The 17,326-nt window shown below is 42.8% G+C and overlaps 1 protein-coding gene across 3 annotated transcripts in view; it reads right to left on the reverse strand.

Moving 5' to 3' along the window:
* Positions 1 to 17,326, reverse strand: part of ASAP1 (ArfGAP with SH3 domain, ankyrin repeat and PH domain 1) — a 368,280-nt gene that overhangs the window by 132,671 nt on the left and 218,283 nt on the right. For all 3 annotated transcript variants that reach the window (XM_019528166.1, XM_019528167.1, XM_019528168.1), the window contains exons 6-7: positions 3,729 to 3,803; positions 3,334 to 3,383 (exon numbers count right to left, since the gene is read on the reverse strand). In XM_019528166.1, the coding sequence (XP_019383711.1) occupies positions 3,334 to 3,383; positions 3,729 to 3,803 (125 nt within the window). The remainder of the gene's footprint in view (positions 1 to 3,333; positions 3,384 to 3,728; positions 3,804 to 17,326) is intronic.

Consider the following 17,326-nt stretch of genomic DNA (forward strand, 5'->3'; position numbering starts at 1 on the left):
TCATGCACGTGGCTCTTCTCTGGACTCTCTCAAGCTTCTCCACATCCTTTTTGAATTGTGGAGCCCAAAACTGGACGCAGTACTCCAGCTGCGGCCTCACCAAGGCCAAGTACAAAGAGAGAATGACGTCCTGGGATTTGCTTGAGAAGCATCTATGGATGCAAGCCAGTGTTCTGCTCACTTTACTAGCCGCAGCATCACATTGAAGGCTCATATTCATCTTGTGGTCAATCATGACCCACAAGTCCCTTTCATCTGTAGTGCTAGCCAGCATAGTACTGCTGAGTCTATAAGCATGCTGCAGGTTTTTCCTCCCAAGGTGGAGAACCTTGCATTTTTCAGTGTTAAACACCATCAGGTTCTTGTCTGCCCATTTCCTGAGCCTGTCAAGGTCTGCCTGGATCACCCTCCTGTCCTCAGGTGTGGATGATTTACCCCAGAGTTTAGTGCTGTCAGCAAACTTGGCCAGTCCGCTTCTGACACCAATGTCTATATCATTAATGAAGATCTTAAAGAGTATAGGCCCCAGAACAGAGCCTTGAGGAACCCCACTGGTCACAGAGCACCACAATGACTGTCTTCCATCAACCACCACCCTCTGGGTCCTACCGCAGAGCCAATTCCCCAGCCAGTGGATTGTGGTGGGGCCAAGGCCACAGTTAGCCAGTTTTGCCAAGTGGTGATCATGGGATACCAGATCGAAGGCTTTTTTAAAGTCAAGATATAGGACATCAGTCTCTTCTCCCTTGTCCAGGTGATAGGTCACCTGGTCATAAAAGGAAATGAGATTGGTCAAGCAAGACCTACCCGCAAGGCTATCCCTCAGGATGTTGCCGTCAGCCAGTCTGTTAAGAATAATCAGCCAGTCTGTTAAGAATAATCTTTGAATAAATCTTTGATAATCTTTTCTAGGATCTTCCCCAGGATAGAGGTCAGGCTGATGGGCCTGTAATTTGCCAGATCCACCTTCCTCCCTTTCTTGAAGATAGGCACTACATTGGCCTTCTTCCAATCTTTAGGCACTTCACCAGAGCACCAGGAGTTCTCAAAGACCTGTGCCAGGGGCTGAGCTATGATGCTACCCAGATCCTTATTTTTCTCCTAAGGCAGCCATTTTTGCTCAGGGAGAAAACCTTTGTACACTCATGTTTTCTCCTGGGACAGCCATGTTCCGCTGCGTTTCTTCTCAAATTGTTCCCTCCTCATCTCCTAGCACTTTTAAAAATGACATTAGCTGTATTTTGGAAACCTTTAAAATATGTCTGGAAAAGCATTGTGTATTTATTGGGATGGTGCCTTGCAAAAACAAAGAACATTTTGCTTTCTATTTTCTGAAGTTCAGAACTTCAGTGATAAGGGACCACTTTCCATTTGTTCAGTTACCTCTGCAAAAAAAACCCTAGACCTTAAATTGTGGCAAATGCTTATATTTTTATTTGCATATACATAACTTGATATATTCCTTTTTTCTCCCTTTTTTTAAGCTAGGTAGGGTGTTAGTTAGTAGAGTAGAACATTTCGCAGTTCTAATTCTGGTTCCAATCTTTATTTTTTCTTTGGGGAAATTACTTACACTGTGTTTTTTCTTTAAAATATCAATTCACATAAGGTTCTTGTTTTGTCCGAGTTAATATGCATAAAGTTATTTACATTATAGGAAAAAAAGTTTTGCAACAAGAAAGTTATTCTTCTGGTCAGTCTTGTAAATCCAATCTGAAAGCAGATTGGCAATCTGGGTTCTGTTTGTATTGTACAGTATCAAAAAATTCCTAAGCACAGGTATCACAGGAACTGACCGTGCAATCCTAATATACAGTCAACTATTCCATTGACAATATACAGACTAGACAACTACTCAGAATATCCATTGAGAAACAGCCACCACTGACTGCAGAACTACCGGAAGTATGTAGATGTGACCAAACACACCAGAACCAAATTTGGCATTTTTACCTGAACTTTAATCCTTCACTTCTTCTGGAAGTGGAGGTATTTACTTACTAGACTATAATGATTTAATACTCATTATGATATTGAAACATACTACTTAATTGCCCAGATTAGGTATTTATCACTTATAGGTCACAATAACTTAATGGTGTGTCTAGAGTTGCAACCTTTTCTTTGAGGGTTGATTCTTGTTTATATATAAGCAACATATAGTGACCCAAAATAAATATAATAAACAGAGTAAACAAGAAAGTAGACAGTTTAACATGATACAATAAATAAGGTTTCCAATGCTTCCTTAAAATGCATTTATATTAAAACATGAATTCTCTCACAGAGAAGCTGTCAATAAAAATCACCATTACTTATTCAAAATTATTTTAAAATACTTTTTCCTATCAAGTTAAATAATTGACTTTCATTGTCTACAGTCACACTCAGTTGGAATCACTGAATTTTGAATATAGCACTCTACAATGCCAGTATAGAATTCAAGTCCTTCCTTAAATACACTGTATCAGATTATCAAAAGCTTATGTGACTGATTTGTGCCCAGAGATAGATGATAAAGCCACTACCACTCACTGCTTTGCAGCACTTGAAATTATCAGACTGAGTTTTCTGAAAGCTTAAGTGGAGTTCTGTTTGCAAAATAATCAATATTATTTTTACAATCAATTTAAATAAAAAAAGAATGGTTTCAAACAAAAAAAATTCTTACTATGTTTCCAAATGTTCATCGCTTTTGATAAAAAAAAAATCAAAACAAAATCACTGCTCCTTTGTAGTTAGGCAAACTTTTTTGTAACATTACAAGTTGTTGATGACTATGGAGTAATACAAGCTAACTATTTAAAAATGTTTCTCTCATTAAGACTTGTTCCACAAGTTCACAAAAAAATTATGACATCTGTAATGACTAGACTCATTTGCATAGGTGATAGTGTGAATATACATCTTCCAACTTCAAAACAATAGTTAAAATTGGGATATCCAGTGCTTAAAGAGCAACAAAGGCATCTTCATGCCAGAGAATAGAGGCATACCCTTTAACTTCTATGGAACACTTAAAATTGTGAATTTCTGTCAACACTGAGGAAATATGCTTAACACGATGTGCATGGTATTGAGAGAACACCCTTCTGTAATCCTTCATGTTTACCGATTTACCCATGGTAAATTAGACATTCCTGAATCAAACTGAATATCTAGGCATAGTAGGGACCTGCTAAATAATTCCGACTCATCTACAAAAACTAAGATAAATGGCAAACATCTTCAGGAGAACTTAATCATCAAAGTTAAAACATGAAATGTCTAACCTTTAACGTTATAAAAAAGTTTGCTTATCTGCATGAATTACAACAAATGAGAAATGCTTACAATTTGGTCTCATAATCCTTCCAGGCTTTGTCAAATGGCTTTTTAAGATCCTAAGGAAACAGAAAATGCACGTGAAATATGTTTACATTTTTAATTACATGTTTAAAATTAATATAATTTCAAAGTCATGAACAGCATTTCAAAAATCTCTTTCAAACCATACCAAATAGCATTTTAAAGTCTCTCCTTTTGAATCTTTTAAAGTATTCCTTTCCCATATATCTTAAGACATACATTCATAATTAATTTTAGTGGACATGTATGGAATTTTATTCATGCACACTTCAATTTCATTCCAAGCAAATATGAGGGGGTACAACATAGCCTAGGTGACATGGAAAGTTAAGCAAACACCCAGGTAACTCTGAGTTTCCTTTCCAGGACTGAACACTTACCCCTTTAACTCCTTTCAAGTCTCCTTTCAAAAGAGAATCCAAAGTGAAGATAACATTGTGGCTTAAACCCTGCAGCTAAAAATAAAAAGCACCATTTGAACTTAGAGCATCCTATAAATACTACAATCTATACAAGTTATTGCAAACACATTTTATTTCATTACCTTGTCGCTACACTCACTCCAAACAAGTTCCAAAACAGCAGTAAAATTAAATACATAAAATGTTAATCCTCATGCATTTGCATGGCAAAAGAAGCATTAAAATATGATAGTGAACTTATAGACATGTAGGAGAATATGAAAAGTGAAATTAAAAATAACTCAAAACTGGTGCATAAGGAAAATTCAGAAAACAGTATGTAACTTATAGTTTCCCCACTCAGCAATTGCTTGGGGAATGATTTAGATCGGGGTGGGCAATTATTTTGGCTGAAGGGCTACTTAACAAGTTCTGGTGAGCTGTTGAGGGCTACAAGCATACACCCCTTGTCAAACGGTTACGCCCTGACCCTTAATAGCTGCTCCACCCCTCGACTGCCATCTTGGGACTGGAAGTCTTGCCCCCAACCCCTTTTGCCAGAGGAAGTCCCTCCCTTTGTCCCAGAAGTACTCCTTCTGGGAGAGGAGTTTGCAGTCTTGGAACTGGAAGTCCCGCCCTGTCGCATAGTCCATGACATAGGAGGCCCACCCACCCTGACACCAAACCTTACCCCACTCACTGTCATGTTGGTCCCAGAAACCCTTGCTCCCATCACGCAGTCCACCCCTTGACTGGGAAAATGTTGCCCCTCCACAGGGCCTACCCTCATGATGCGTGGTCTGCCCCTGGGGCCCCAAAATATCTGCCCTCTAGACTAGCATTTTCTGTAAGTTGCACGGCGTGAGCAGCCGTGCATGCACACCTGGTAGCGTGGCATAAGCGCGGCCGCGCAGCTTAGAGGGAATACTGCTCTAGACCATGAAGCACAGGCATGACCTTTCAGGTAGTGAGGGGTTGTGACCCCTCTAACAACCTGCCCCACTGCCCTCCACCAATCAGTGCGGGTTTCCAGGGTGTCAGACCTCCCCAAGAATGATGTCAAACCAAGCAGGTTGAGGGCCATACACTAAATCTTTCAGAAGAAGTCATTTTAACAAAATATAGATAAAACAAATCATATACTAAAAATCAAACATCTACTATAACATATTTTATTTAAAAAAACATGTTTTTCTGTGTGCATTAGTATATACAGAAGTGATTGCATAATCTCTCAAAAAAGTCTTACTTTTGTATATTGTATGTGTGGGGAGGGTAGGGGTGTGTGTGTTGGGATGTGTCCCAGCCTCAAAGAAAAGAGGGGAGGAATATTTACATCCTTAGCAGATCACAAAACCCATCTTACTCTGCTATTATAGGTATGGGGTTTGGTTTCTGCCAATACCCAATAAGACAGGTCATGACTAGAGGAAATGGGTTATTCAATCCGCCCTGCCCTCCACAGGTGAGATTCCTTCTCATAAATATCAATTCTGTTCAGCTTCTGCCCATAACCTCAAGTGGGAAACACTGAAGGAGCCATGACTTTTTCCTTCTTGCTAACAAGACAGACCCCCTTCAGGCTAAGATGTGCTCCATGCAATCGCAATCATTTTTCACTCTGACCAAGTATAATAAACCTGAGAACACTGTCCCTCAAATCAGGGCTTTCATCATATTTTCAGTTTAAGTAACTATAACTTAAATATAAAAATCCTAATTTTTATTTATTAAATTAATCTTAACATTTATAAATTAATGCACACAAAGGGACAGCCAGTACTTGATGAACCCAAACTCTTGTAACAAGGATTACAGAATACATTCTCACCTACTTTATAAGTGAAGGAAACAGAGATGATAGATGGACACTATGCAGTCTATATACATTAGACCAGGGGTGGGCAAAATGCGGCTGGGGGCTGGATGCAGCCCGCCAGGCCATTCTATCCAGCCCGCGGGGACCCTAAAAAATTTGGAAAATTAATATTTATCTGCCTTGGGCTGCCTATCATGTGGCCCTCGATAGCTTGCCAAAACTCAGTAAGCAGCCCTCCGCTGGAAATAATTGCCCACCCCTGCATTAGACACTTTTCAAAACACAAAAAACTTTCCTAGCAAAAGTAGAGCAGCTTATACGGATACCTTATTCATTAGAGTCGCATAGAATTTCCCTCCTTTAGATCTACCATCAGCCTTGAACTAGAAACAACAAACCCAGTCCACTTATTCATCTTTACACTATCCTGTCTATATAAATGGGCTTTGCAATATTCCATGGGGATCATCAGCAAATTTGGGCTCCATTAGGCCCAGATTTTAGACTAGCATTCTTGTTTATTTGTAAAGAAACTCTAAAAACAATGCCCTAAAATGTGATTCGGCAGCTGATCACATGTTTTGCAGGGTGTTGGTGGTGTAGGTGGGAGGAATGTTCATGAACATGAGCTAGTTACTTGTATTTTTCACCTGATACAGTTTGTCAGCACTCTTTCAAATTCCATCCTTCTTATGACTCACAGATATTAGAACTGATTATTACCCTTGAACACTATGCTGCTGCAATTCAGCTGACATATGCTGACGTCTTCAGGAATGAATCTCTTTAGAGCTGTCTTGAGTAATGCGCCAGTAAAATGAAATACATGCATACATTCTATGCCTTCTCATATTCATACAAGGTTTTTCTTCATAATGCTATAATGATAATGAATAACAACCACCAAAGAATCTTGGGCTGCAATCTCATCAACTCTAAGGTAGTTTAAATCTTGAAAAGGAAACATCTCAAAAGGAGAATTAAGGTGCTGAAAGGAGTGGTAGCAGTTACCAAGTAAGTGGCCTCCTGCACAACACAACAGAATTTATGTTATATATATAACTTTCTATGAAAACAAATGAGGCTTGAAACTCAGCTGTAGGAAAAAAAAAACAGTTACTGATCCTATCATATTTAGCAAACTTGTAATAGGTACTTACATTAATTCTCCCATTATCTGACAGTCTTCAAAAAAAAAGCTACATAACTATTAAGTTACAGGTTTTTCAGTCTGAAAATACCAAACGTATGCACAAAAAGTACAGGCACACTTACGACCAAGTATACTATTGCCTTACTTGTACACAAGTTATCATATATAAACCATGTGCATTCTCGTTCATAAACACCACAATGATACAATCACAGTTAAAGTGGGTACAAATTATTTGCATAGCTTTTAAAATTTGGATATATGCATTGGGCGTTTTGCAAATGATTTTAAACAACCTATGGCTATTTAACATTCATTATACTTAAGTATAATAAAAGGTGGTAAAATGTCTACATGCATCACAATAAGAAAAATATATATACAACTGAAAAAGCACCTCTCAAAACTATATGGACTCAAAGTGGAAATAACAGCTATAACAACTTGTGAACATTTGGGAAATGAAAGGACACACACGAGTTTATGCCATTACATTTGGGTAGGAGAAACCAATTTCTTAATTTAATGGAGTCATCTTAATATTAGTATACAAGATCAGCAGAAACAAGATGGGATAACAGTATGCTGGTGCCACTTCTTTGGTCAATTGACAATGTGGCAGATAACCTTTGGGGGGTGCTCGCCACTTGAGGGCTCTCACAGGCTCTGTGGGGAGCCTGCTTTGGAGGAGCAGTAAGGGAAACCTCCCCCAGGTACCATTTTAGGGCAGAGAGGTGTGTGGCAGAATACTGTTGGTGCCTGCCACTTTAAGATCCGAACCAAGCTGCCAGCAGGTGCTTGACTGTGGCAGCCATTTTAGATCCCTGGATGCCTATATAAACAGATCAGTTCCCTACTGGTGAGCGAGGCAGTAGTATTGCTGGGCTACAAGGCTTTATAACATCCTGGAGGTAAGGGCAGGAGCTGTAGGAGATGGCTTGGAGATTCCTGGTCCTGGGCATGACCTAAAACTGCACCCTGCTGGGAGTGGGTGGCCTGGTGGGGCTCTCAGTGGCACGGGAGCTCCCAGGAAATGCCAGGCCAGTGATCACCCAGGTGAAAGGCAAGAAGGGGCACCTTAACCCTAGCCCTCACCTTCGACTGGGTTTGCATAATGTTGGAGGTAGTTGGGGGCCAGTCATGGCTATAGCCACCTGAGCCCTGTGGGGTGCAAGACCCTGAGAGACCCCAAGGAGGGAGAGTGGGGGGCCAGGCACAGCTGCAGCCACCTGAGCTCTGTGCGGGGTGTAAGACGCTGAGGAAAGGTAGTTGGGGTGAGGCATAGCTACAGCCACCTGAGTGAAGCCCTGTGGCCCCAAGTGAAGGTGCAGTGTGGAGCCCCAAGCGAGGGGGCAGAGATGAGGAACCCCAGTGAAGGAGGAGGAAAACCAGAGGCCTGAGAGCCCAATATGTTTATATAGAAAGAGCACAATGACATGTTGCTCGGGGGGGGGGGGTGGTGAGAGTCCCTGTGAGACCCTGGAACACCAGTCGCAGTGTGAGTTACCCCACCTCCCACAACCAGGTGGGTAACCCCTAGTAGGGGCCAGACGGACCCAAGAGAGTGGAGGGGCTAGTGGCAGAGGGCTGATGTAGAATACCCTCGACTGGTCATTGCTGGGGCCAGGACCAGAACAGTCAAAAGGGCCAGGGGCCTACTCTGAGGGATGCCCAGAGCTGAGGGCCTGGGGTCCTGACTGGCCTTGGAGGTGAGAGCTGGGCCTGTGTGGCCAAAGGTCCCAGGAGGAGAAATGGTTTCAGGGAGCCAGACAGCTGAATGAAGGCAGGGTAGGCTGCCTGAATGGAGGGATCTTGGAGGGGTCCTGACTGAAGGATTTTGGGGCCCAGTGTGGGGCTGGTGAGATTAGCAGATGGCATCCAGCTGTTAGGCATGGGCTGTGGTGTAGGGAAGGTATGGAGCTGCATATATAGTGCCCCCTGGCATCAGGGCAAGAATGGGCAGCCTCTTGCCTTAATTAACATCTTAATTAATTAAGAACAAGGCATGACAGGAATGTCAGGTGGGTAGGGTGCCCAAAGGCAAGTGGGGAACCTAGCACTGTGGCTAGGCAGGGAGCACCACTTTGCCACATACAACTACCAATGTGTGTGACGTCATGACTCATGACTTTGCTATGTCTGTATCAAATGCTCTGGGCTGTGTTCCTAATTTTCTCCCAGTTTTTTTAACTTTTCCTCAGATCAACAATGTTATCTCTCATCAATGAAACGCAGCTACAGCTCTGCATTTTGAATGCGCTGATTAGCACCAATTCAGAACAGATTCACCCACCTGTAGCTAATTAGCCTGTCTACAATACCACACCTACACCACTTCATTTCTAGGAGACAGCCACCCAGAGCACACTCAAGAGCACCACTGCTGAGAACACTAAGTTTACCATATAGCTGCAGCCTCAGCTGAATCACTCAAGCTAATTTTCATTGCTCTCTATGTACCTCACCATTTCCACTAACAGGCTACCTTCCCCTCCTATCACGATTTTCTCATACCCTTTTCTCTAGTTTCCTCTCATCATTTTGGTATTTTAAGAGGGCTTATACAATTCTCTTTTCCTCCTTTGTACACAGTGATCAAGAGCAGCACCTAGCAAACTAGATTATTTTATGAAACTAAGTTCTTGTACTTGTCAGCAGTATAACTATTCCATTCACAGCATTTCAGTTCTGTTGATTACTTGCCACTTATTCTACTTTTACTATAACATTTATTCTGTGAACAACCTTAACTGAATGCTGGCACTATTTCTGGGGGTGGTTTAGGCCAAAAGTTTTGCTGGTGTAGTCCTGGTAACAAAGGGCATGAACAAAAAAAATGCAGCCCCAGCTAACAAAGCTGTGCTAGGAAAACATTTAGCATGGGTACATGCGCACCAACAGAAGAGTCTCTCTCCACTGAATGAATGTTGTTTAAGGAGATGATTTAGCTACCACAGCAGGAAAAAATAAAAATAATAAAAATAAAAAAATACCAGTGTTACTTTCTTGCTGCATTTTTCCTAAGGGACTCTAGTACCAGTGACCCTGTAGACTCCTCAGTGGCATACCCCTGGACCTGCCTAGTGAAGGCGCATAACAGTTAAGTCACTAAAGAAGAGATAAACAGTATATTATTGCACGTGCCCAGTGAGCTAAGAGCCAAGAGACTCCAAAAGGCGTGAACTTTATACCTTCCTGCAGTAATGACCTCTTTTCCACATCTAAGCATGTGCAGTCTATGTTGGTTTATTATACAACTGTATTGGCACCAAAACTGGTGTGAAGCCATTCAATACCTTTGTCCTGGATGATTAAAGGTGTGACTGGAGTGCTTGATGAGTGACAGTACCCATGAGTGACTAGATAAGCAAATGATTTAAAAGGAGCTCGCACCCTAGGAGAGGTGTGTGCGTGAGCCTGAGGAGGGAGTGGGTTCAGATGGGTTGGCGAGACTCAGATGTATGTGGTTGTGTGTACTGTGCAAGACCAGGCTGTGACATGGTGTTGTGCAAGGTCTTTGGGTTGCTCTTGTATTGACTGGGGTGTATAATACAGCAAGTGACAGAAATTAATCATGCTTTCCACTTCCCTGTATCTATGAATTGTTGCAGAATATCTTTTTCACATAAGGACAGAATTAATTAAAAAATTAAACACAACAGAATCAAGATACAAGAGCTCTGATAGTTGTACGTAAGTAATCTAATGTCTGGTTCTGTCCTTGCACAACCACATAAAGCAAACATAATGTATTAATTAATGCTATAGCAACAACTGGCAAGCAGCTCTCTCACTGAAGACTACCTTCACATGCGAGAGAGAGAAAGCAAAGTACACTCCTATTTAGTGATACATATATATTTTGTGTGTGTATGTATAAACATATGCATATATTTATATATTACCCATAGCTTCCATTATTGTCAATACTTTTAAAAAAGTTTTTGCCAATGTTCTTTATTATATTCTCAGTAAAACAGCATTTGAACAATGCTTTGAAAATACAAGGCACTAATAAATTATTGCAATACAACATATTAACCTTAAGGCTTCCCAGATGTTTTCTAATAATTTCTTTCCTATTAGTTAAACTTCCTTCTCAGAGGGTGCATCTACAAATTAAATTAACCTGACACAATAAACTCTGGAGCATTTCAAGCCAGAGTCAACTGTTCCTGGGTGCAGCATCTACACATGTGCCCAGGACTGCAGCAATTTGAGCAAAGGCAGTGCAGCCCTGGGATTGCATGGGGCACTGGGAGTCAGCCCCAGGCTCTGGCATCAAGGGGCAGAGGGACAGGCAGGAGCCAGGGGTCTGGCCCCATGCTGACTGGGCTGACCAGGAGCAATTTGCACCCAACAGTCACCGTCTACACGTGAGTTTAATCACACTTAATGAATTTGCCTTAAGATAATGCTGTGCCCAACACAGCATTATACGACAGAGTCAATTAATTTACTTCACCCTAATACCATCACCCATGTAGACTGACATTTTACTGCAGAGCCAATTGGTCTACTCCACAGTAAAGCACACATGTAGATGAATCCAGATTATTATTTATAATTAATGTAGCATAAAAATGCTAATATGAAGTTTAGGGCTATCAGATTTAGAAGTGAAAGCAACCAATCCCGTTATCTGGCCTCTTACAGAAAAGAGATGCATCTTTCCTAGAAAGCTAATCATAATTTTACTATTTGTGATGATAGTGTTAGAGTGATGTTATAGCCTCGATGGTCCAGGAATTATGCAATACGCAAGGATTTCTTAGAGTGCTATCTTTTATTGGATCCCCTGCACAGCTGGGGTAGAGTGACAATCAAATGCAAGACATTCTTCTTCAGGCCTAAGGAGTAAAAGCCAGTAGAAGAATGGCACGTACAGGCAACCCTTGCCATTCACCTCAAATAGTGAAATCCGTGAATAAGGCACTGTGTTCGTGAACACAGTCTACGTTGTGGAGGGGGTAGAGCACTGCTCTGGCAGCAACAGCAGGAGCGTGGTGGTGGGAGCCTGGCATCAGCAAGCATGAAACTCCTGAAGAGCTCCTACAGATGTATAAAGTGTATTTAAAATACAGGTTCAGCATTCGTGAATATTTGAAACTGCGACTGCCAAACCCACAAACAGCGAGGGTTTCCTGTATTCAAAAGTTTGTTTTAACTCTATTCTAACTATGCAGTTGGTCCAGTTAGATATGACCCTAAGAAATCCTTGCCACTTGCACTGTTTGTGATTCCATTTTACATTTGGGAGTAGGGTAGAGGTTAGGGAGAATTGTTTATTTGCTTATTTTTAAATAGTACTCTATCTCACCATTGTTATCTGGTGTATCACCTGCTTGCAAAAAGGATGACAGGCATTGACATGTATGGTACTTTACAGTCCATTAAGGTCACTGTAGAAATTCTATGGAGTGAAACTATGGCCTTCTGAGATGACTGCATCTTACTCTACTTGAAAGTTCCTGGGTTTAATTTTTTTTTTTAACCACACATTGTAAAGGATATGGAAGAGCAGAGTAGTACGTTAATTACAGCAAAAGCTGTGTTATCCGGCACTTTATGAACCAAAAAGCTCCACTAACGGGCGTCGGAGGGACGTGGCAAAAGCGAAACTGTAAGTCCCACTTCCAGTTTCACTGTTGCAAGCCGGGTTCTTATCCTTCACTCCTTCTGCCCATGGCCCAGAGCAAAGCAGCCTGTATATCAATCAGCAAAGCACCTAACTAATTTAGAGAGAAATTAGGTACCTAAGTCTGACAAAGCAATCCAGATCAAATCTCACTTGAACAGCCACAAAACTTTTAAGCCCCTGAATACATTGTAAAGATCCCTATGCTCCTTGGCATCAGTTCCTTAGTATGCTTAGAAGGGAGCCAGTACAAGCAGCCAGACATTTTATTCCTACGTAAGCTTTGCTGCAATCTAGGTCAGACCTGATGAGGTGCTGTTCAAATCCCTTGAGGGTCTCCCTGGCATTCACCTAACTCACAGTGACAGCACTCACTTCAGTAGAAAGCACAGCTTGGACAGTCACTCAGTCAAAAATTCACATGGTGGCAGTAGTGTTTACTTTTTGGATAACTACCTTGTTGTTCGAGGACTAGCCCAGAAATTGGAAGACAGGGTTCCAGGCCACAGAGAGGCAGTCCTACTTTTTGTTCTCATCTCCAACCACTATTTATGCATTTTATGTTAGATGAGCCTGGCTGCAGGAACTAAAACCCAGGTTTCTTCTTTCCTCAGGACTATCATCACTGGCCTACAGAGTTATGTTCCTTTCTTTCCTGCTCTCCTTTTGGCCACTTGACTTTTGCACTCTTAACTATCCATTAGCCTTGCTTCAAATGAGATTTGTAGTGTGCTCCCCACCAAAATTATTCTATAGTGTTGTGGTTAAGGCACTCTCCTGGGATGGGAAGATGTGGGTCGGCCCTCCTCAGGCTGAGGAAAGCCTATAACCTAGGTCATGCCCCAACCGTGAAGCTACTAGCTGAAAGATGGGCAATTGATCAATTATGCACATACCCTCTGGGCACACAAGATCTTGTCCACTGACTAAGCCAGGTTCCTGTATCCCAAGGAGAAAAGAAGTTCAGCTGTTTCCTATTGGCTGACTGCAGGCACCTCTCTTGTTCAGCACTAATAAGGTGTATACCTCCTTGGCTCACACTTGCAGGGAGTCAGTTAGGAAGGCCAAGGCAGCAATGGAACTCAGGCTGGTGACAAAAAATAAAGACAACAAAACGTCCTTCTTCAGGTATACAGAGAGCAAAAAGAAGGCACAGGGTAACATACGACCCCTACAGGACAGGCTAGGGCAATTGGTGACAGATAGGAGGGACAAGGATGAGCTCTTCCATGAGTTTTTGCCTCTGTATTCCTGAACATGGATCAAGACAAATCTTCCAATACATTATAGATAGGCACAGAAGGAACACCACCCCACCAATGGTCAGCACTGACCTAGTCAGAGGATATTTGGAGGGGATGATTGTGTTTAAGTCAGTGGGCCCAAATGAACTTCATCCAAGGGTGCTGAAGGAATTGGCCAGTGTCACAGCAGAGCCACTGGCATGGCTGTTTGAACACTCATGGTGTTCAGGTCAGATCCCAGAGGACTGGAAAAGGCCAATGTGGTCCCTATTTTCAAAAAGGGGAGGAAGGAGGATCTGGGTAATTACAGGCCAGTTATCCTCACCTCTATCCTTGGGAAAACCTTAGCAAAAATTATCAAGGATCACATTTGTGGGAGTCCAGCAGGAAAACTAATGCTGAAAGGTGACCAGCACAGGTTCACAGCAAGTAGTTCCTGCCTGACTAACATTTCTTTTTATAACCAGGTCACAGAGTGCTTAGATGCAGGAGTCAAGGTAGACGTCAACTACTTGAATTTTAAGAACGCTTTCGATACGGTATCTCATCCTATTCTCAGAAATAAACTGAGCGGCTGTGACTTAGATGATTTCACATTCAAGTAGGTGGCAAAATAGATTAAGGGTCACACCCAGAGAGTGGTGGTGGACAGGTCGGTATCAACATGGAAGATGTGGGCAGTGGGGTCCCCCAAGGCTCATTCCTTGGGCCAGTGCTATTCAATGTCTTCATCGGTGACTTGGATAAGGGTGTGCAGAGCACTCTGTCCAAATTTGCAGATGACACAAAATTACAGGGAACAGTAAACACACTAGTGGGAAGGGATCAAATCCAGGTGGACCTGGACAGGCTGGAAAAGCGGGCAGAAAAGAATAGGATGAAGTTCAACAAAAACTGGGGCTGTAAGCACCTGCAGTGTGGGGCATCGGGTGTGGGGAGGGGCCACTTCCTGCCCACCCTGCACTCAGCTTTTCCCTGGGCTCCTTCTCTGCGTGGAGAAAAGCAGCACCTCGCCCGCCTCATGGCTGGCGCCTCGCGCTGCAGGCGCTCGCTGCCCACACGGAGATGTCTGAAGCAGGCACAGGCATCCCCAGGCAGGCTGCGAGTGGCTGCAGTGCTGGGCAGGTTACAAGCTGGTGCTGAGCGCAGAGAAAAGCGGCCCATTGCCCACCCCATGGCCAGTGCCATGTGCTGCAGCCACCTACAGCCTGCCTGGGGCTGCCTGAGCCTGCTCCAGACAGCCCTGCATGGGCTGTGAGCGCCTGCAGCGTGGTGCACCGGCCATGGGGTGGGCGAGCAGCCGGTTTTCCCCACGTTCAGCACCAGCTTCTTCCCTGCTGCTGCCCCCACCTGTACCGCGGGGCTAGGGGGTACTGGGTGTGAGTGGGTGGGGAGCCAGTAGGAGTACAGGACCCACACCACTGTCCTGGGGCCAGTGCCAGCAGGGCCCAGAGCAGGGCGGCAGGAGTGTGGGGTTCCAGCCAGCAAGGGCTCTATGGAGCCGGGCCAGCTCCCCCCTCCCTACTGGTGCAGCCTGGCTCCACAGACCCCTGCTGGCCTGCACCCCGCTCTGGGACCCATGGGTGCTGGCCCTGGGACATTGGTCCCAAGATGGTGACCAGGCAGTGGGGCACCTGTCAAGGGGCAGGGCTACCCATGCAGCCCTCGACAGCCTGCCAAAACTGTGCAAGTGGCCCTTCACCCAAAATAATTGCCCCCCCCCGATCTAGGGAGAAGGAATCACGAACACACTTATAGGTTGTGGGATGACCTTCTCAGCAGCACAGCAGCAGAAAGGGATCTCGGAGTCATAGTTGACTTCAAGATTAATTTGAGCTGTCAATGTGACAAAGTAATCAGTAAAGCTAACCGCACTCTGTCACACATTGGTACATGCATTATGAACAGATCCAGAGAGGCGATACTTCCCCTCTATGAAGCATTGGCCAGACTGCACTTGGAGTACTACATCCAGTTGTAGGCGCTGCACTTCAAGAGGCATGTGGATAACCTTGAGAGGGTCCAGAGAAGGCTGAGAGGGGTTCTTGTGGCCATTTACAAATTCACTGGGGGGAAGCAAAAAATAGGAGATGCTCCATTTACCAGGGCACCTCTTGGAATAACCAAGAACAATGGCCACAAACTGACAGAGAACAGATTTAGGTTGGACATCAGGAAGACCTTCTTTATGGTAAGGGTTGCCAGAATCCAGAACGGGCTTCCAATGGAAGTGGTGCTTTCCCCTACCTTGGGGGTCATCAAGATGAGACTTGACAAATACCTGGCTGGGGTCATATGACCTCACCACTCTTTCCTGCCCAGACCAAGGGGTTGGATTCAATGATCTATTGAGGTCCTTTCTGACCTTAACTACTATGAAACTATAATCTCTGAATCACCTGTCAGAGGCACCTAACTCAACAGGGAGTCTGGATGTCTAACTATGTGGATGTCTAACTTTGTCTTAATTTTGTTTTTGTGCCTGCTTGTCATGCAAGCCCTCAGATTTAAGGAGTATATGATCTACAGAATGGGAGGACAGCTAAAAGTTAAATCCTTTTATCAAACCAGGTATTTAAACAAATCTGCTAGTCTCTTGAAGAATTTTTAGAATGTGAACATTTATTTTTGGCTGGCCTGAACAGATCCTCCATTAATACCAATTATAAAACAAGAAAAGTAAAAGCTTCATATTTCACTACTGCATTATTGATAAAACTAATAAGGTTATTGAAGCTCTTTTCTCTAGCTCTCAGCAGAATATTGCAGCTCTCTTCACATTCTGTCCCCCCCCAGTATAATGGAAGTTTTCCTTAATATATATATTTCCTTAATATATATATATTTTAGACAGGTCCTTGAATAAAAATGATTAGTTTTATTACAGATAAGATGAGCTATTCTTCTCCTGAAAAGACAAACACCTTATTTATGGTCTTTTGAGTACCATTTCTTAACGCTATCATATTTCCCAGGTTTATTAAGCTGCTTATAGCTACATTATTGATTATCAGAATATCCAGTTTTTTTTACTACTACTTCTCTCTGAACACACACTATTGAAAAATTCCATTGCTTCTATGCTTATAAATATTTTATCATTTTAAAAGTCCCTAACAATCATTTGATTATAAAAACCGTTTGTATTTCTATTATAGGACTGGGATATTAACAAGCTATTCATTTTTCTGTATTCATTTTGTGGATCCTCTCCTCTAGGTCTCTGAGTGAGAAGATCAGAGATAAGATTGTCAAAAGGGTCTAGTGATTTTAGAAAGCCTTAACATAGCCCAATATTTAGGAGGTAAATGCTCAGTATTTTTCAATACATCAAGAGGGGATTACCTCCTTTATGGACATATTCATGCCACTGTAAAAGACTTAATCTGAAATAATATCTACAATTCTGGTCTCATGTTCAAGAAAGAATAATGCAAACTAAAAAATGAGAAAAAAAGCCATTTGAAAGACCACAGGAAAAGAGAACCCACTATATGACAAAAGCTAATTTTTTCAAGGCTAAACAAGCCAAATTCTTTTAAGGGTGAGAGAAGATACAATTGCTCTCAATTAATTACATCAGGATATCCGATACACTGACTTGCAGCTAGTAAGTCTAGTGTAGTAGGAGGGAGGCGAAAGGGAAAAGGTGTAGGGGAGGCATCGCTGTGAGGGAGGGCAGCATCACTGGGAGCAGCGGGCTATAGAAAATTTTAGGGTAGC

The sequence above is a fragment of the Gavialis gangeticus genome, unplaced genomic scaffold, assembly GCF_001723915.1.
Source record: "Gavialis gangeticus isolate Ggan-Ray unplaced genomic scaffold, GavGan_comp1, whole genome shotgun sequence".
NCBI classification, from domain to species: Eukaryota; Metazoa; Chordata; order Crocodylia; family Gavialidae; genus Gavialis; species Gavialis gangeticus.